At 36.1% G+C, this 22011-nt stretch overlaps 1 protein-coding gene across 1 annotated transcript; it reads right to left on the bottom strand.

Annotated features, from left to right (window-relative positions):
- Positions 1-13478: 13478 nt before the first annotated feature.
- On the bottom strand, positions 13479-18707 carry LOC120342218 (notchless protein homolog 1-like). Its single transcript, XM_039410964.2, has 13 exons — positions 18552-18707; positions 18053-18182; positions 17591-17725; positions 17259-17341; positions 16862-17018; positions 16090-16224; positions 15617-15772; positions 15361-15543; positions 14908-15012; positions 14690-14787; positions 14497-14599; positions 14288-14415; positions 13479-13737 (listed from the first exon to the last, which is right to left on the bottom strand). Exons 1-13 carry the CDS (start codon positions 18578-18580, stop codon positions 13725-13727), a joined length of 1455 nt encoding a protein of 484 aa, XP_039266898.2. The 5' UTR covers positions 18581-18707; the 3' UTR covers positions 13479-13724.
- Between the last annotated feature and the right edge of the window lie 3304 nt (positions 18708-22011).

Here is a 22011-nt window from a genome sequence, read left to right on the forward strand (position 1 = left end):
CCTGATTTAACGTTACAATACCATTTGTAGCAGTTTGTTACTCTTTTGTGGTATTCATGTGAGACTGGGATGCGTCTGACATCGGATTAAGTAGTCTACTACGAGAGAATATCGCCAGAGCGTTTACTGCCGCCGACTTAATTTAGTTTATAAGAAGACTTTTAGTATTTTATTTCGTGATTTCAGCGTGATTGTTTTGGGCCATCTACATCCAAAGGTCGGTTCTTTTTCTCCCGCATGTATCAAGTCTTACGCTCTGGTGGACATCGATGTTTGTTTAAGTTTTTTTTTTTCATTTTTCGCCAAATTGCGCGTCCTATTCGACTAACTCGAGCTACTGTGCGATCATCGGCAGATCATTTATAGGAATTATTTGGCAACCCAAATTTCCAAATTAGCTTTAATTTTGATCATTATCTAGTGTCGGCTTTGATCGCCCTTATCGCCAACATATAATAAAAAGTGAACAATATCTTTGCTACTGGCTTCGGGGTTCGTCCGACTAACTTTATCGAACAGCCGTCAATGTCAGATTAATTATCGACCAAGGTTAAGAAAGATGAAAAAATTTCTTATTTAAAAAAAATATTTATCCAAACTTGGTAGGGTAAAAAGCACGGCATGCAAATAATTACTTCAGTTTTTTATTTATCTCACTCACTTCTTTGCTACTCCCACCTAAATTGAAGCGAGACGGACATGTTTTCGCCAGTTTTGCCTTTTACGTCCACAATGCATTGAAAAACGGCAACGAAGACAGCATCATACGAATGATGCTATTGCTATTTGTAATATGTGTTGACTCATAGACATAAGTTTTATGGCTCATTCATCAAGTTTTTAATAAATATATAAGCATGTCGAAGCGAAAGTATACCTTGTAATACATTCGCCCGGTGTTTGCGATGACGCAATGGCGACGATAATCAAATCCTTTCAGATCATGCGATTTTGCATGCAATTATTACGTTGTTACTGCACATAATTTATATGTTAAAACTTTGCACGACAGTCTGAAAATGGATATAGTACCATAAAAAACTTCCATATCGCGTTTCTTGTGGCATTGTTCTCCGTCCCCAAAGAGGGGGTTTTGTTGGTGGTACGCGGCCGGAGTAAAAAATACAAAAATGGTACGTTGTCAGTAAAAGGTTGAGAACTCTAATGAAAGAGGCACTAGAAACAAGGTTATTACCTCGCCCGATGGAATCCAAAAGCAACGTTCACAATAATTATATAATAAACTATTGCGTCGACATAAACACATATATATAACATCTAAATATGAATTTTTTTATGTATTAAAAATGCAGGATTGGCGGGGTGTACCATATTCCGAGAAAGGGTTAAAAGGGTGTACTATTAAAAAAAGATTGACGAGCACTGCTCTGGTGCTGACATGGGCAAAGTACGACCCGCGGGCTAAAACCGACCCATTGAGTGATTCAATCTGCCCTGTTTTGTTAACGTCCCCATAACGCTCTCATAACGTTCGCATCGTGTTCATAGCTTACGTATTCATGCCATGTAATTTAGTCTACTATGGTGGCCCATCGTTGTCACGCGTAGAATTAAAAAAAAATGTAAAATAAAAAAAAAATAAAATGAAAAAGCGAAAATAAAAAAATAGTTGTGAAAAAACATAAAAATAATTGAAAAAAAATAAATAAAAAAAAAATAAAATAAAAAAAAAAATAAATAAAAAAAAATTGGATAAAAATGAAATAAAAAGGTTGACAACGATGGTCCGCCTCGTGGCCCATCGTTGTCACGCGTTTTTATTTTTAGAAAATTTGATGCTGCTTGGGACCAACGTTGTCAGGCTTAATCCTACACGCACAAATGTGTTTCCTGGGTTTCTAACTCACTACTGATTTTCATGAGCAATATTCAATAAATTCAACATGAAAATTTTCTATAAATTCTCCATGCTACAAGTTCAACCACAAGCAATATATTTATAATAATGATAAGAGAATATAGAATTGAATACGAAAATTTGTTTTTACGTGTAGAAGGTAATTTAATTGGAAAATGCTGCCTAACTGCTCAGTTGTCTGGACACTCGTGCGATGCCGGTACGGTACCGTCTGACCGTACCGGTACCCATGCAATCACTCATGGAAGAATGGGAGATACGGATAGTCTCGTAGAATATAGACTACTGAAACACTCTCTGCGCCTGCCCCATACCGTACAGCCGTAACGTACCGATCCAGACAAATGATAAATCGCCCGTGCTCAACCATTTATTTCAATCCATACCTCGACTCACTATATTCTACTAGGATCAATTTGCTTATTTCTATGTTTTCTGGGTTTATAATAAGAATAGACAAGATTAATTTCTGTGACTATACACGTTGTCTTGTAGATGATTATTGAATTGTAACGCCATTTCTATGTTCTAATATTACATCGTAGGATGAACTATTCTACAGTCATGTCAAATATCCTACAGGTTTCTACCCAAGCTCTGTCTATTTTATCTATATATATCTATTTTCTCGGTTAATCTGTGGGATATAGACCCAATATATTTTTTTTTACTATTGAGCAATTAGCGATGTTTTTTCCTGATTAGCAAATTCACACCTTGTTTTAATATACTTCTTCTTTTTTATAGAACGCATGTGTTCTCCTTCGCTTATGACTTGAGCTATCAGGCCTAGCGCTCAGGCATCTGCGTAGATAAAAAAAAATAATAATAATAAAAAAGCGCTTTGGTACGCTGCTATTTAAAATGGGGGGCCCGCCGACGTGTCGAAAATTTATCAGTAACCCCAATAACACAACAATTATGCTCACAGCTGATCGATTATCAAGTTTGGTTCATGCTGTGGCATGCGATTGTAAGTGTGAATAACACAAGCACTGGCTCACCGAGTTCGGACAAAAGGCACATGAATCGTTTTGATTAGTTATTGTTGATATTATGACAAACAAAACCCTTTTTGTTAGTGAAAGCTTAAATTGCATTCTTTTCGGTTCTTTGGTGTCCGGTGTTTTTATTCCTCCCAAAAAATATGTGTATATATATATATATCAGGTGTGGCCAACACGTCGATCGCGTCTGATGTTTAGTGAATTTTATTTAAATACCCCTAAAATTGCCTTAAACCAGTTGTATGTTTTAAAACTGGAAGAAGACACTACTGTACACGTGAAAAATACCATATACACATGGAGTATTTGAGTCTGGGCAAGCACGATAAAGCATATTATTTCGAAACAAAAGCAAGTTTTGTCGCTGCCAAGGTTTGGAACTGAAGTGTCGAATATCGCGTGTCGTAACTCTTGAGTGACAAACGACCCTCCGATAACTTCTGCAGTATGCTAAAGGTATTGTCTCACTTAAGAGTTGTGTGGTAAATTCTATTCGCAATGGTAGCAGTGGCATCGAAATTTCCAATTTTTCTAATTCTAAGCAAGCGAAGACTTGAGTATGAGTGAATTGTAAATTAGATACTGAAGTTTGAGCAGTCATGTAACATTCATGGTTTGAGAATATTCATTTTTCGCTGTTTAGATAATACATAAATACTTGGAAAGATTTCTTAATGAATTTTCAACACTTACGACTAAAAATTAGGCACGCCTTGTATCTGAATTGTATGATTTAAATAAATCTTAAAAAAATGTATTATGATGAAACATTTACTCCGGGTAATATTAAATAATCAAATCATCAACTTAAATGGAACAAAATACAAATTTTGTGTTGATTTCAATAATGATTCGCCCACAAAGCCTTCTTATTGGCAGCGGTAGAATTTTTTGTATGCGAGTGTGCAGTTATCTGCATATTCATTACCCATTCGTTTTTGTGTAGGACATTGTCACTGATCAGTCGATCGCGATCTATTTTGAAGATTTTAGTCGATCGCTGTCGAAAGCACCAATGATATTTCTATATATAAATTTTCGTATATGCTCTTCATAAGGTCTTTGGAAAGGGGTTAGGCAATCTCTGAACAGAATTTGATGTGGTTACTGCTAGTGAGTTGTATTCTCGGCAAACCGTTATATTTCATTATGCAGGAGGATACACCACGCGGCTAAGCTGAGTAGCAAACCCTCGAACGATCTCGCTCGACTACTGGGCCACAGAGGTTGCAGAATATAATAAATTAAGAACGTCACTTATTAGATGAGCTATATTGTAAAATGTAAATTATATTTTAATGTGGTATTTTCTATATATAAACACAAAAAATAGTTGGGGTATATGTATCTATCCAACATCGAGGTATATGTATCCATCCAACATAGACAGCTATGAAAAATCAGGATATGAAAATATGTATACACAAATAGAATATATATACAAAAACTAAATCACTTACCGTTCGTTGATGTGGGTAGAGCATCAATTGGGGAGCGCTGTAATTTATCGGTAGTATATCTCAATCTATGCAAAAATTCTACGATATGCTCCCTACTCTAGTAAGCTAGTATTTTTAATATATACGCGTAATTTATCTGTTTGTCACAAAGAATTATTATGAGGTCTCGACTGTTTTATTCAAACTTATTTCATATACCTATTATCTGTTTCATTTTTCCTATCATTTTTAAAACATTCTTATTTTACTTGAGCATCTAACTTTCTAGCAACACCATCGTATTGATGAATTCCTGTTAGTAATGTTATTTCTGAACAAAAAACCATCCTTACAATATTTGTTCTTGGCGTGTAACTGTGACTAACATGGCTATTATACAAGTTCAAGAGGCGTGTAGCCATTCTCGTACATTATGTTATATATTACTTACTCAAATTGAATAAATGAAGCATGAAAGATCGGGTCTGAAGGAATTTTTCTATAAGACGCGAAAGCATACTGTATTAAATAGTTCATTATTCTGCTATTTCATTATAAACATATTTTATTATAAGTTACAGCGGATAAAATCGTTGATAGACATCTATTTTGCGAATGAATCCAAATATTTTAAAGTACTTTTCAAATATCTAAATAAAGTTGTAATTGATGCTGCCTGAAATGCGCTAAGAGGAATTCTTTCTTTTAACCCCCGTAACACTCCAGTCATTTTGATTTATTGTGAAGGTCGGGGTTTAAACCTAACTAACCCGGAAGATTTCGAACCAGAGGCAGCAGACCAAAATCATTTATGCGAGGTGGGTGTGGTTAACTGCGTAGTTAAAACATAAATATTATCTCACCCCAATAACAGAATCGTGACAATTCTTCTGTGAACAGATATATAAACAGCACTATTAAGCAATTTTATAAATATTGAAGTACAAATTATATATATATATGGCATTTGCCTATCGCAAAGTAAACTGGAATTACATATATTCATCTTTGAAGTAGCTATATAGCTAAATCGGTTTATGGCAGGGGTGGGCAATTACTTTCCTGAGTGGGCCGGATGCGAATAATAGACTTGATTACTGGGCCGGATGATCAAAACTCAATATGATCAAAAACGATTTATTTGCAAATAACTAAACACAATGGCTAACTGAACGTTATTACAGAGAATGGCAAATTACAACAGCTGCAAGTAGAACGTTAATAGTAAGAGGAAGCTGAACAGCTAGCCTAACGTTTCTATTAAAGACAGCACAATGTAACAATTGAGGTCACCATGACGTTATTCGATAAATTCAAAATTTGGTACCCAGAGAGTAAATGATGCGCCATTCCTGTCGTAAGCGAATGAAATTACTGTAACCTGGGATTTCGAAGTGGCGAGTGATAGGATTGTCAAGTCTTCGCGCCTCACAGAACGCATGTTATCAGTCAATCGCTTATCCGTTTCTCTGATCGCGTTTCAGTGATGTAAAGCGGGGGTGTGCAAACTGCGGCCTGTATAGAAAAAGTGTGCGCCCCGCCGTGAAGTGCCAATTTTGAACGGTGTGTCCGCGAAATGAGTTTTTAGTTAATTTAACCTGGTACGTGCGGCAGTTTCCATTTCTTAGCGTCTCGATGCATATACCTTGTTTCCCCGAAAATAATACCAACCTTGAAAAAAAGACCTAGCCTGCAATACAAAAGCTTTTAGTATACGCCTCCCTTCAAATGAGAACTAGTCAATACCGCGATTTATTTTATTTATTCTATAGAAAGTAATCTCTCTTACACGTTCTAAATGGTATATAATATATATAATCTATATTTTGCAGTTGTTTTGAATAAAACCGTGTTATTAATGAGTAAATGATTATCAGTTTTCATATTAATTTGAATATTTTGAAATCTTGTAATTCTCTACTTTGTTTTTGATAAATGAAAATATGAGACATCCCCCAGAAAATTGAAATGAGACACAGTCCTATTTTCGGGGGAATACGGTACCAGTACCTGAGTGTTACTGTCATATAGGTAAATATCAAGCTAGCAAAATCCTGTTGAAAAATACACAATGTTATTAGAACGAGTTTTTCCTTTTAAGTAGCAATTTTCTTCAGAAATTTTTGCGTTTTAACTCAACATTTCCGAAAGAACCCTAAGCTTGTACACCTCGGATGTAAAGCATTGGGTATTTGCAGCATTGGATATAGTAAACATTGAAAGATTAGCCCTGAATGAACATCGAAAATGACATTAGTAAAGACAGAATAATTTAAGTACCTCAATTCATGTACCAGACCAATGGTTCTCAAACTTTTTTGTGCCGTCGCCCTCATACTGTACTCTTTTTTACGCTATAATGGCCCCCAAACTACGACAAAACAAGTTACAAACAAATTTATTGCGAATCAATTAAAAAATATCATGATCATGGTGCATGATGTTTTCTCGTAATTTGTGTCCGATTGTTGTTGATTTTACCAGTTGGAAAAAATAAACTTGACTTGACTTAATAAGATGAATAAATTCCAACAAGTTTTTTTTATTCTCGTCGGGTGCAATCCCAAATCATCAGCATTCTTCGATTTATCTCAATTTCTACTAAATACGATGTTAGAAATGAAAGAATCAACGGTTCTAGTTCGTCAAAATGCCAAATTACTTGCGCAAACTATATTTTCAGTACATTTACGGGGGAAACATTCTTCGCGATTACGCCATTTGTTAAAATTGTCGACTTTTTCACCAATGATGGATTTTCTGTTGCGCAAAATATTCAGTCCATGGCCGATACAAGCATTAAATTTGTCTCGTCATATTAATTCAAGTATTTTCAACATAAATCGCCGTTGCGCCATGCAAGTTACAATAAATGAAAGTATTAATATTCTGAAATACTACGATCTGGGTACGTAAAAATACGCAGTATACTGCCTGATTATAATAAGAATTGATTCGAATTTTTGAGATCATTGTTTTAGATATATATATTTAATTAACACGTTTGCAAAATCCCAATGTCGGCCATAAATCCTACGAGTACAATTTAATATGATAAAGTAAAAGCATTACAACTCTAAACCACTGCGATAATCTGGCGACCACCAACAAAATCATTGGAAGCCGCTGGATTATGCTATAGTTTCTGATCGAAAATTCCGAGGTAATATAGTTTACCGACATAATTCCGATGTTCACGGCTTAAATACCACGTCATGCTGAAGAAAACAATCGGTGGTTTTATCTTAATTTTCCCACCGAGAATGCGCAATTGCCATCTTACCACCCCGTGTCTTATCTTATTCGACTCCAATTTGAGAATCGCTGTAGCCTACTAGACAAAAGAAAATAACGTGTGTCGGGGCATTCACGAACGCAGAAAAAAATTCGCAGGCCCAAGTGCTGATATATCTGGAGCTAGAGTTTTTGAATGGCATAAATAATTGGGATAAATGATTTTGCTTATTCTATTGAGGTTCTTATAATAAGCTAGGAATTACGGTATTTTCTTTAGCCGACGATCTGTTATTGAAATTGTCAATGGTTATTTCAATTTATATCATTGATATTTTCAACAGAATTAAGTTTCATTTAAAAAAAAACTAAAGTCATAATTTCAGCAGGCACAATTTGCCCACCCCTGGTTTATGGTTTAATATCCGATCTTAGCAGTCGTACTTCCCTTAATATTTCAGACGGTAACTAATGTTAAAATATGAAACAGCAACATTAGCTTGCTTGAATCAGCCATTCAAACGACAACTGTATGCAACTTCACATCGGCATAGCGCTAATCCTAACGGAAGGCAGCATGTGAATTTGAAGTTAGGCACAGTCGACCCAACCTTATCCTAGAGCTACTACGTGTGGAATGGCCCGACATCTGTTTTGGGCACATATTATGACTGACCTCAAAACTCTATCCAGGGCACCCATCGGGCGGAAACCAAAGTAAAGGCGGATGTTACAAGCGAGTTGATCCAAATACATTTATCATCAAAAAAAAAAAAACGATTTGCTGTAACAATTTCTCATCGTCAAAATCCATTTTAAATATTTCATTGCAACTCAAGTCCAGCTTTATCTGTATTTGCACAACAAAGTATTTTAGGCCAGTGTTCTTCAACCTTTTTTACCGTGGTATAGGCCTACCTTTTACAATTTTCAAGAACTTGGTATACCTTACAAATACCAATGCTTATTCAAGGCCTAAATAAACATCAAATTCTAAGCACAGATTGTAAAAAAAAATAAAACTGGCGATACTGCAATATCACCAATCTAATGTCCACTGTCCACAAGTTCGCGTTGTAAACGGTCTAAATTTGACTGATAGCCCTAGACTCAACGGGAATAATGTTCAACGTAAACCAAGCGACGTGCATGGCAGCCGAAATCATCAACCCAAACACGTGCCTGCATGATCTATATAACTTGTGATGTAACAACTCAGTTGTATACCCTACCAATGATCCGGTATACACTTGGGTATACCCGGTTGAATAACATTAATATAGGCTCCTCCACACCAATGACATTAATGTTTAATGTCATTGTCCACACAGAGCACATAGTGAGCCAAAACAGACATACAACATCGGTACCCAAACAAGACGCGTCAGGTTGCATAAACAATCTAGATTACAAAAAATAAGGTAAGCTTCAAAGATAATCGATTTGCCGGAAAAGACTGTAAATAAGAGATGCACGAACATTTACAAAACCATCGATTAAGGCCCTTGAAATATAGAATTTTCTATTCAAATTTGAGAGTCAATAATGACGACGAACGTGTTCAAAAAATGCACGAACAATCACAAGATCAATGATTGAAACTATTGAAATATCGAAACTATTGAAATACCTGAACTGTCGAATATCGAAGTTTCATATCTGCATAGATCATTTTAACGGAACGCAATCGGTAAATATATCTTGATTAAAAGCGTGGACCCTTTTGTTAGGATTTACATATTTATGCCGGGAAAAGGAAGCCGATAAGACGGCCCAATCACATGGGATTAGTTAGTCAGTTACTCGTTTCAGATGCATGTGCTTGTTTGCTCGACTGTTTCTGAGATGCAGTTCTCAATTAATTAAACACGAGGACAAATCCTAAAATAAGAATGGCTTATTTAAAGAGCATAGGCTACTACGAGTTCTGGATTTAGCTAAATTCGAACTATGTACTATGATGTTCTCTTGTCACATTGGAGAGCTTCCGTCCAGCCTGTTCCAAGCAAACCCAAATTCAAACAGCAGAAGTAAAGATAAATTTTTTCATTCCATCTGTCAGTAAAAGTATTTCACAAGAATCAATCGCAGTATGTGGACCAAAAGCTTGGAATTCCCTACCCGATGACATCAAAAATTCAAAATCGAACTCAGAATTTTGTCCAAACTTAAACAATATATATTATAATCATATTAGCAATTTTCTATGCTTTGAATATGTTACTGTTTGGAGATTATTTTTTTAAGGTGAATTCAACACTGAAAGGGAGAGCTGTTGATTATTTGGATTGAATGAACTATCAGGAAACTGTCCTCCTCTTCAGTCATCATAGACCAGCTGACAATTTCAATAACTCCACAGCATACTTTACCCGGATTCAATATAGAACAATGGACTGAATTAATAACTAGAACACCATTCTAATTTCATCATCATGCGTAATTAGACAACAACAAAAGCACAGCAATTTAGGTTATAAATAGTACAATACAATAGAACTTCAATGCACAGATAGTAGGGAGTAGGGACAATGGTTTTTGTTTGAGTAGCATGCTGTTCAATTTATTTCCATTGTTGCTACCTATCACCGAATCACACTTTTTCTTCTGCTCATCCCAGGACTTATTATTTTAATTTACATTGGAAAATTCATGACATGGTAAAATGGCATCTCTTAATAACTTATCATTCCCTATCCCACTGTACCTTTATACCTTCCTAATCTTTTGGCTGAAATGCAACCATAATAGGTTTTGTGGAAATGCTTTTTATTCATTTTTTTTGAAACTTATCGTTTTTGGCTGAATCCAGAATTTCGAAAAAAAAAACTTAGAATAGTGAGTAATTTGATAAATAACTTTATCATATTTCACCAAAACCTGTAGGGTCACATTTTGGCCAGAACAGCCATAGACCACTTATAACAGTGATTCCCAAAGTGGGCGATATCGCCCCCCAGTGGGCGAAAACGATACAGAGGGGGCGATTTCGCGAAACCTGTTTTATGTTCGGCGCACCTAATTCTGTAATCTGTGTGCATTCGCAGGCTTGAATCACGTGGGCGATTATCACACGCGAAAGGATTTCTGGACTCGTCTTCGCAGTAAGGTACGGTAGTTGCGTATCCCAGTGGTCGGCAAAATACGGCTGGAGTAAAATAATCTGGCCCGGGACGATTCACTGAATGGACCTTCCCCGACCTTTGATCACGGAAAATTCTTCCCATACTTTACCATTTTGAAATTTTCGGTGTTTATTTTAAGTGTGGTTTCGCGAGTTGTTGCCTGTAAAATGGGGTATTTGTTTCAAACTATCATTCTAATACACACCATTCAACAATCTGTTTTTTAAAAGTACCGATAAAGAATTTGAGCCTAGTCTATCACAGCTATTTCTACACTAATTTTTGATTCCTGTAATTTAACTGAAACTCATAAGAAGACAAAGTAATCATTGATTTATTTGATTTATATTTAAATTTCCGAAAAACAACTAAAAACTAACGAACATAATTCAAAATCGCGAAACTGAGGTAATGTTCACGACCACGCCTGAGGATCTGTCTGAGTGAGCGTGTCTGAGCGGATGTGAAAGGGGGCATTGTCACGTTTTTTGCATCTTGCCGATTGGCCAATGTTACGAAGTAAACAAGGAAGTCTATGTCCGGACTCCGGGTAAACATTCAAACGGAGGTTTTGACGATGAAATTTTTTTATTTATAATCTACGCTCGAGGAGTAAATTACATTTTTTTACGTAACAGAATTTATCGTGAGACACGTTTGGACTAAATTTCATTATATCCTAAAGCAAAGAACTGGGATTAGTGATTCCCATTTAGAAAATATTCCAATCTTGGCGTCGTAAAGCTATCCAGCGTGATGCAGCAACAAGACAGTGCCACATTATATGTCATTATAATATTTTTTCAATAAGACGACTGAGTTGAGTTCACGAATTGTCGCAGTTTTCGCGCACTGTTCCGTTTTTAATTTCGAAATATTTATGCGACCCGCAAAAAAATGGCAACCCTGAATTTTGTCCCGCGAGCGACATAAAATTTGCCGTCCCCTGGGCCGTAGCCGATAGTCGATCACAGCTTCTTCCACATCTGAGTCCATGAATCCAAAAACAAATGGCTGATTAATTATGGACTGGTGATCGGACTGGAGGCCGTGGTAGGATGAGGAATCGGGGATGAATTTTACCACAAAGTATTTTGGTGCATGTCATCATGCTGTACGAATAAATGAGATGTACAAAAATCATTATTATAAGTTTGGGAAAATTAACCTTTTTATTATTTTAATGTGAAATAGAGTGAATTTAGGAAGTGAAATACTATAAGGCAAGAGTACACGGCGGTGTTTGAGGAGGTAGAACCCTGATTCTTTCATTTCCGACCTATTATATGGTGACAAAGGGGTTTTCAGCCGTGCTACTATTGCTATCAAAACAACAAAATAGCCTTTCCACCAGTAAACGGGGTAATTTTAGACACAATAAAAAAGAAGCTAAAGAACACCAATCTCATCCATTTCATTAAAAAACACTATAAAATATGATTTGTCTTCTTATTTGTTCTGTAATATATTCGTTTCTGACTTTACATTTTTTTGTATTGCCGGGGGGGGGGGGGGGCGATGAAGTTGTATAAACTAATATAGGGGGGCGATTGTCAAAAAAGTTTGGGAACCACTGACTTATAACACTATCGCCCTTGAGTGGTGCATACCATATATGTACACACCCTTTAAACTTGACCATTCCCGCGTTTTATAGTATGTGGTATCATCACTCAATGGTGTTGTACATTCATCCAAATTCTTAATTTTTATTTATTACTATATCCATATGCAGTGTGTTTTATGTTGTGTCTCTATTTATAGATGTTGTTTTGTCTAACAAACTCCTCTGTACAAGCAGTTTTGTACACTCCACCCTTATCCCTGTTACCACACCCACCCACCCTCCTTGCACAACTGCCGGTATAAAGGACCATATTGTACATATTTGATTTACCCTATTATAATTTATATATATCAAAAGGGGTGTATACCGCACATCTGTGTTTTAGGCCAATATGGTCTTGTGCATACATCCCATCCTCAGTATTTATAATTACTTACTCTTTTATATTGCTTTTACGAGAGGAATAAACATACATACTTACATGAAGTCTGCCCGCTCGATTCACTGCAACTAAACACAGTGTAGAATGTAATTTCAATCCGAGCGCTTTAACACAATGGGCAAAACTGGAAAAGTATTTATTCTTGAAATCTCGTACATTTTTTATTACTTATCGATTATAAATGGTAAGTATGTTGATAGGTATTTGTCTGTTAGATGCACGCGATTGCAAATCTGCTCAAGATTTTGCATGCGCATTCATTATATGTCGAACCAGAAGCCTATTGATTTTGGATGATTCATGTCGTATAATTAGCGAGTTATTAATTAATTAGTGATGGGACACAAGGTGTCACTATGGAGCAAGAGCTCTGCTTTGGGGGATCCCCAACTTTCGATCGATAAGTCTTCGGTCTCTGACCGATATTCTCGTGTAAATACTTGGTGAATATCTATAACAGTGGATCCCAACCTTCCATGACTCGTGCCCCCTCCCAGGAGCTTACAACAATCATTGTAGTAGTATTTATGTCATTTTTTTGGTAGATTCCCATTAGGTTTAATTTATTCATACTCAACAAAGTGAAAACACCGCGCGAATTAAGCTGGGAGGTTTCTTGTAAGAGAGAAAAGTAAAATCAGTTTTGAGTCTTGAAATTGGGTTGCTTAAAGGGCACATACTGTTCTAATATTTTCGAATCCCCTTTTTCCCGAAATTTCAACATTCACCCTTTGACCTTGAAACCCTCCCATTACAACACCAAACATCCTACAAGAGACTGACTGTTATTGTTATATATCTCCAATATTTTTTTGGTAAATCCCATAAAATGGTGCAGTAATAGTTTACTGTACTAAAAATTATTTCAACTACATGTAGTATGTTGCCCAGTAGGTTTGAATGGAGCAAATCTTCAAACATAGTCTCAATGATATTCCCCCAGCACAAGCAGCGGCTCGACTAATCGGCCTTCGATATTCAGAATCCTTCATCTGCTTTTCTTAGCCTATTTGTCTGTTGTAAAAGACACTTCACTTCCTCCAGCTGAAATCATTTTGATAGAACAAGGTTATGTGATTGATGTATGGAAGTTTTGCGAAAAATATAGCGACAACTACAAAAAACAGCATGTCAACACAGGGTTTATGAAGATGCGCACTTCCAACGGTTAACGGTTTCTTAACAAGTTATATGAAAAAAACGGTCGAAAAGAAATTATTGATACTCATGAGCATTTATCCTCATGTACTTTAGCCATTGTGATAAAAAATAATCTTTCTTCAGTCCCTAACCCGATCTTAGAAATAAATAAACAATATTAGTTCTGAAAGGTTACAACCACCAATTGCTCTGAAACCAAGTTTAATTTTAACACAAGTGGTTGACATAACCATCTGTTAGACTTGAAGTCTAAACAATCGGTCGGCAGTGTGGTACGTCGTGCTCAGCCTTTGGATTACGATGGCCATTGCACCTCTGATTACCATGTGTGGGTTCGAATAGAATCCCTTGCGAGGATAATTATTTGCAAGAGGATTTTTTTATAGTACTGAACCTGAGTTAGCGCAGCAGTAAAACATATAGTTGCACCTACATTTTTAGTATTCTATCTTTTCCTCCACTGACGACTCTTTGCCCATCAGGACTCCAATCCACAGTGTAAACCTCATCTGCATGGCCAGGAAGATCAAGCAACAGTGAGCGTTTATGAACATCCCACACCTGTGAATAGAAACATATTTTGAGACAAAAAAGTGATGATTGTCAAAAAGCATAATATTGGAGGTCTTGCTGTATATTTACCTTCAACGTACTGTCACCACTACCACTGACCAGAAGTCTGCTATCCGCTGACCAAGAAATTTGATAAACGGGTCCAACATGACCCCTCAGAGAAGCCAAATACCTGAAATCAGAAAAAAAATGCTTTTGTTACTTATTTGTTGTTACTCAACCTTCAATTACACTTTATAGGCCTATATAAAAGTAAACATACTTTCCAACTTTACCATCCCAAATTTTAATTGATTTGTCAAAAGATGCAGAAGCAATGATGCGCCCATCAGGAGAGAATCTAACATCGTTAACCACAGCCTAAATAGGTGAAAAGATGAAGAATAAAAAAACTTAATAGACAAATTATAACACGTTCGGGAGGTTATTATCACACTATCACAATTTTTCGAAGCTTGAATCACCCTTGATTAAACTGACCTGATGTCCAGTCATTCTTGTCAGACACTTTTTTTCTTCAGCTGGCTTCCACATACATAGTGTAAAATCATCTGAACCAGAAACCATTCGCTCTTGAAGGCTATTCTGTTGAAATAAAGAAATCTCTCGCAACCTATATCAATAGCCCAAATCGTCAGCACAGCACTGCAAATAAGTGTAATTCCCATCCAGTTGTGTATGATAATATGCAGTAATGATAATTAGCGTTAATTGTATATTGTGGTATATATATCGAAAGTTGTGTATATAGGCTATTCATAAATGTGTCACCACTGATACATCTATTGAATTATATAAACCAATTCATTTCTTATTATTACCACATTTAAGAGGCGCTCCAGAAGGATGTGCACTCATTTAAGCATAGCCTTATCATGTGTATAAGCTTGTGACATCCCATAGAAATTATGCATACAATTGAAAATACCATACCGTTACATTTTGATATCTCTCATTTGCTCTTTTCTGCAAAGTGGCAGGCGGGTAATTCAACATATTCTGTTTCAATCCAAAATCTGCAGGCTCAAACGCGCCGGTTCTCATTACATAATCTGTATTTAACGTCATAGTATTCACCCAATGTCCATGGCCCTCTAAAGTTCTACATAAGACACCCTGAGAAAATATTAAACAAATAAGTATTTCCAATGACTTTGTAAAAAAAAAAAATTTTGATTTTCAATCTTACATCTTTGCTTCTCCAAACTTTAATTGTTCGATCTTGTGATGAGGTGTATAATAAGTCTTCCCCCGACCATTTCACACAAGTAACAGATTGTAAATGACTTGTCAAAGAACGGATGCATTGACCTGTCTTTACATCCCAGATTCGAACTGAGCCATCCTTTTGTTAAATGATACAATAAATTGGTACAAACAAAGTAAACATAATTTGGTTTTGATATTATTCAAAAGATGATTATTGGAGAAGAAGCTTTCTGAAATTCAGTCATTCAAAATTACTGTTCTTCCATAGTAATTTTACCATATCGCAGTGTAATGATGATTTACCACAAACTTGAAGTCAAAATTAGATTTATATCATTGTATATTAATCCTTATATCTTTGATAAGTCAATTTCTCTAATTCCCAAAGTACATAAACAGTCAAATCAAATACAGATAGAACAACCATCATAATTCAACAACAGCTTATGTCACCTTTGAAGCACTTGCCAGATGTCTGCATTCACCATTTAAATGAAGAGGTTGCCATGCAAGCCATGTAATCCATTGCTTGTGGCCGACTAATTTTTTGCCAACTTGCTTTCCAGTGAAAGGATCCCATACACAAATCTGTAAGAGTCGATTTTAAATATCAACTTTTCAAAATGATGAATTAAAATAACAAAAAGATACTCGCAATGTATCCTGTCTCCGCATTTTTGAGACAACTTAACATTCTTACATACATGTCAATTTAATGTGTCAGAATTCAAAAAGAAAAGTGGAAAAGTAGAAAAATTAAAATAAAAAAGTTAAAACCTAAACCAATAAACCAGTTGAAAAATCTTCAGATGTTTTTCTTATTTTTAATTAAAAAGACAAAAAATGATGATATAAATATTTACAATAAGGCTGTTCAACAAGATGGCAGCAAGGAAAGAAAACCAGAAATTTCCACCAGCAATGTTGATTTCAATTATTTGTCAGAATTCTTTCCACCCTTAATTGAGCGAATGCGATTTTAATTATTCTTAAAAATGTGAAAAATGTTCAGTATGTTAGAATTTGGAAGTTGTATAAAACTTTTGATACTGATTTTGGAAGACGTTTATTTTGCCATAGTTTGGTGTTGGATTAATAATATATCTCCTCGAGATATTGGGCGTCTTTGGTTTCATTAAATTTTACACAGAAATTTAGTACCTATGTCTTTTAATTTGTTTTTTTAAAAAAAATTTTCCCAATGATATGAATCCCTTGAACATACCTGTCCATTTTTACAAGCTGATGCAAGTTTCTTTCCATCTGGTGACCACGCGATAAATAGAACCCAGTGTTTGTGTCCTTCGCATGTAAATTGAGGTGTTTCTGTATTTAAATCCCAGAATCTAACACGGGTATCACCAGAACCACTGGCTAGATGCCTTCATACAAAAATTAAGATGTCCAACTAATATTAAATTAAATACAAAATGAAATAGGGCTATACTATTACAACTATAAGTATATATGATTTTAAGAAGAAATAAAGGTTTTTCCAGATTAAAACTAAATAGGGTAGCAGATAGCATCCAAAACTGGTGGTTGCATCAATATAAAAGAGGCAAACGTATATCACAAAACAAGTATGTTAAAAAAAAAATTACCTAACATTATCAACATACCTTCCACTTGGACTAAAGAATGCTGAAAGAACAGCTTCAGTATGTCCTTCTATAGATGAAGTACATCTTGTCACAGCAATTACCTATACAAAAATAACAAGCAACAACAATACTTGATAAATAATTATGTATAATAAAATCAAGTTACAAATAGTTGAAAATCAAAAAACTTACTGAATAATTCATTTTAAAAGTGCTTAGTGTTTCCAAGATTTTCGCCACATATTGATTGTGAACAAAACCAAATATCCAGAAATATTGAGAAGAAGGTCACTTTTTGCTTCTGACTTTTTTTCACTACAATTTATCTTATGCAAATCATGTGTAGTTACCTTGAATACAGCTTGAGGTTGATAAACAATTGAAATAGTTTTTTCAGTCGAGATATTTCCTTCTTTTATCACAGATCCAAGATCTTTTACTATTTCATTGTCATTTACAAAAAAAGCATACGGTTTTGGCTCTGTCTGTAAAAAAGCAAAAATTGCAAGATCATTTTAAAGTTTGTATCAAACTTTTGAATTTACGAATACAGGAATATCAGCATGATTCAGTCTAAATTAAGTATCGAAAATCAAAAATCTGAAAACCTTACTCACCAAATGGTCTTTATAAGTGAAATAGGCTACTTAAGCAAATATCAATAATTTCACTAGGATTTTACTATATTACTTTTCAATATTGCAATATGAATATTTTCTTAACAGCCTTATGGAAATAAGAACTTAACAAAGACTAAAGGACAAACATCGGACTGCAAAGGTTATTGTAAAAGATTCAACTTCGGAACTTACATTTTGCAAAAGTGAATTGCATAAAAGCTGCAGCTGATCTGATGTTACTGAAAGTGGGATATCAAAGGGTGTTCCCAATTTTTCTCCATTTTCATCACATATACATGCGAGAACAGTCCCATCATCCTTTCTGAAAACATGAAAATTGTATGTCATAGATAGATAGTTCATTTTGAAACACCATAATACTGTAATACAACAACAAAATTAAAATTGGAGAATTCTTAGATTCCGGAGAGCGAGCAAGAGCTGATTCTGGGGAGCGAGCAAACGCTTTAATAAGGTTTAGAACATGATAAATACCACCATTCACCAACACACAAAAATGACAAAAAAAAGCTAGTTGAACGAGGCTTGTGCCAGAAATAAACAAACAAAAAATACTCGAATGTATTAAACTTTCTGACTTGCGGGCTGTTGCATTTTGTTGTCATGAATTCATAATGAAAGAAGGACGTATTTTATTTCTTTTAACGATATGATTGCAGATCATACTCACTTAGGGTCTGTATTGTCCTCAATATCCATGTCTTCTCACACTCCTACCATTTCGTTACGAAAACATACCGCTCCACTCGCTCAACGTGCACATGTTATGGATTTTCGCCGACCCTTGACCCCAGAGCGTAACCTCAAATAATATTTGCTTCATAGCACCGCCACGCGAGAACATGGAAATATGTATATTAACATAGTATATGTATGGATGTTTTTCCGAGCATCGCTTCCCTAGTTTATTTCCGTAATAACGACCAATCAGCAATGAATCAACAATGGCGTAACAATTGAAATGCAAACAAAAAAAATGCAGCCTTTCAGACACATTTTTCGCTCAACATTGCTTCGTTTTCGCGGTTTTCACGTTATTTCTCATTTTTCAGTCGTGTTTCCACAGTTAAGTTGCGCATCGAATAACTTAGTTGTCATTATATCTTCTGAGGGGCTTTAGTTTAGTTGCAATGATCAAAAATTAGTACCGAAAAAGCCTAGGCTAAAATTAACTGTCAGTACATGTAAGGGCAGAGTAGTAAATTTTTTTTAATGAATATGATGATTTTGAACACGTAAACCAGTTTATGAGGCAGAAGGGGAATTATAAAAAATCTGATTTACAGTCACCCCATCTTAAATTCGTAGACAAACTACGACACATATGCACAATCAGCGACAAAAATATTTTAGGTATTTTTCTGTTGGCCAATTTACGAATTAGAGATCAATCAAATGCTTTTGCAAAATACAAAAACTATAAGAATTGCAGCTTACACGCTTTGTGATTGATAAGCTTTTATGTTCTTAAAATCAACAGCAGCTTGACTAACAATTGATCCCGTTGGCATAAACAGGTTGACTGCTTATGGACTGAATTATTTATTCAGGTTTGACCAATTACTTGTTTAGTACAAGAGTCCGCAAATACGGGGTCGTGAAACCCTCCTCGCTGTGTGCCGGTATCAAGTCTATCTTCTGCGTAAGTGGTTTATTACTTTTGAGTCATTTCTACACCCATGTTGCCCTTGAGACGACTACTGTAATTATTTCAAACATATCACGATAACAAAATTTTATTCAATGCAACATATATTAGGCACATCTCTCGGTTTCGGAATCACTTAAAATTTTCAAAATCCATCAAACAACTGACGTCTACCTCCCTTCTCATCTTATTTGACGACCAGCATATGCCGCAATATTTCCCGGCTCCTTGCCATCGCAAACCGTTTTTACAATGCACGGTCGGTTTTGGTCTGCTCTGATATGAAACAAACAGAAGCCTCCTATTCATGACGCTGCCGAACATCTTGCAATCTGTTTGATGGTCCTGGCGCACTATTGAGAACGCGCAAAAATGCTGATTAGGGAGAATTTGGCTCCTCTTTCTCAGGTCTTTCAACTAGCAGTCTAATGATATTTAATTAATATTAATCAATATTCACACAATTCAACAACTTTCACTCAAAAGTGTAGGGTAGTTTTCTATTGATTCCTTATTTGCAATCATTGTATACTGAATTTGAATATTGTACTCGCAGATATATTTTTCGTTTTTCAGGACGTCATGATGATCAATTTAAATGCTAGCTTTGTCAACATGAAAGGTGTATACATCAACAAAACTTGCAGACTGATGAATCATCCGTGATGAATTTGAACTGACCCCAGTGATCAGCAACCCCAATTAAATTTACTTGCCTATAATCCATGACCTTAGAAACCTTACTTGAACCTTTAACGCCATATATATTCCCTTAACCAATTTACCAGTGGCGGCGCGTGGTCATTTTGACAACCGGGGCAAGCTACTGCGGGACCAAGTCACCCCCATCTACGGGGACAGGATGAGTATAAAAACCATTCCATCGGTAACAACCAATCGGCAAAAGCGACAATTTTTAACGATAAGAAAGTGTCTTTAAAACCGGTCCAAGTCAAGGGATTAATAAATATAGACATAGTTTATTTTGAAACCTCTTTCAAAAGGAAAGGCAATATTTACCCAGATAAATACAATGACATATTAACAGAAACTTCGGGAAAGCAGACAAAACCTAAAATAAGGTTTAAAACGTTACTATGAAGAAAGGAAAGGTAATGCAAAGATAAGGACATGCGTCGCTCACTCATAGATATATATGCTGCTAGACTTCTACTGCTTGAACATATATGCAACACGCCGCGGTTTCTTGGAAGCAAAATGCTCAATAACGCGCTGATTAAAGTCATGCATCCCAGAAATAACGTCTCTGTGAATGGATAAAACAGCCAAGGAATTTAATCTATCTTGCTTCATTGTGTTTCTGAGATACGTTTTAATACGCTTCAGCGTGCTGAATGTTCGCTCTGCGTCGGCGTAAGAAATAGGCGTCGTCAAAATGATGTCCAGAAATTTTGCAGACGCCGCAAAGGTTGTTACTAGAGTGTTATCTATGAGGAACCCATAGAGCGCGCAAGTTGATGTGATGTTCAAAAAAGTTTGATTGGTGTATATACATCGCAATTCATTTTCCAATTTACCCACGTTTATCATGGGGTAAAATTTGGAGACAGTAGCCAACAAATGGATGGGAAATTGACGTGCAAATTTTGAAAAATTTTTGGGGTTCATCAAAGAGAACGCAGCAAGGTGTTCAGTGCGCAGACGATCGCCTATTTGATTCACCAGAATGTCACAGCATTCCTTTGCAGACAAAATCAAACGCTGCGTTGTTTGCCCGCGGCGTAAAGAAGCACTCCATGTGTCGTCGTATTTTATTGTTTCCCAGATACGAGATACAGCATCGCAGAAGTCTGAAATACACGACTGCACAGACGCTCCATCCATTAGCCTTGACTGCAATGCGCCGTATGTATAATACATCCACGTGATAGAATATTGTGGAGTAAAATGAAAACTCACCATCTTCTAGCAGACGCTTTAGACCTGCCGCCTCCCTCACAGAGCGTTCGTCCCAAACCGGAGAGCTTGAAACACTCAATGAGCTCAGACCTAATTTCGGACACGCCCTGCACCACGCGTGATTGGAAGTTCCAACGTGTTGGTGCACAAGCAGGGAGACGGCGGTTACATATCTGGCGAAGGAGGTCAGAGCGCTTCGGCGAAACGGAAAAAAATGAAGAAAACCCCGAAAGAAGTGAGGAGCTCAAAAGGAATGTGGAAAATCGAAAGCAAATGGACTAAAGGTCTCTAACTGATTCAAATAGCGAAACAAGCGACAAAAACGAAGGCGAGGAAACAATCAACTCTTCAAGCAACCAACGAACGAGAAGGAATGCGTGAATATGTCAACACGTTGTTGTAAGAAACGTCGGCATTGTGTCGTCATAATTTCGGGGCTAGCCCCGATGATTTAGTAAAAGAAACAGAAAACAAACGAGACAAACGCGGCGAGTGAAAGATAAAAGAGAGAATACGATATACAATGAGCAACCGGGGCAAAATCGGCGTCGCCCCGTCGACG

This window comes from Styela clava, chromosome 3 (genome assembly GCF_964204865.1).
Source record: "Styela clava chromosome 3, kaStyClav1.hap1.2, whole genome shotgun sequence".
Lineage (NCBI taxonomy): Eukaryota > Metazoa > Chordata > Ascidiacea > Stolidobranchia > Styelidae > Styela > Styela clava.

Bases quoted from the DNA above. Each gene is read 5' to 3' on its own strand.
- LOC120342218 (XM_039410964.2), bottom strand. From the start codon at position 18,580: ATGGATATTGAGGACAATACAGACCCTAA. The intron at 15,773-16,089 runs GTGACATAAGCT...ATTTAACAAAAG, and splicing joins ATCTGGCAAGTGCTTCAAAG to GATGGCTCAGTTCGAATCTG. The intron at 15,013-15,360 runs GTATGGTATTTT...TTATTTCAACAG, and splicing joins AGAGATATCAAAATGTAACG to AATAGCCTTCAAGAGCGAAT.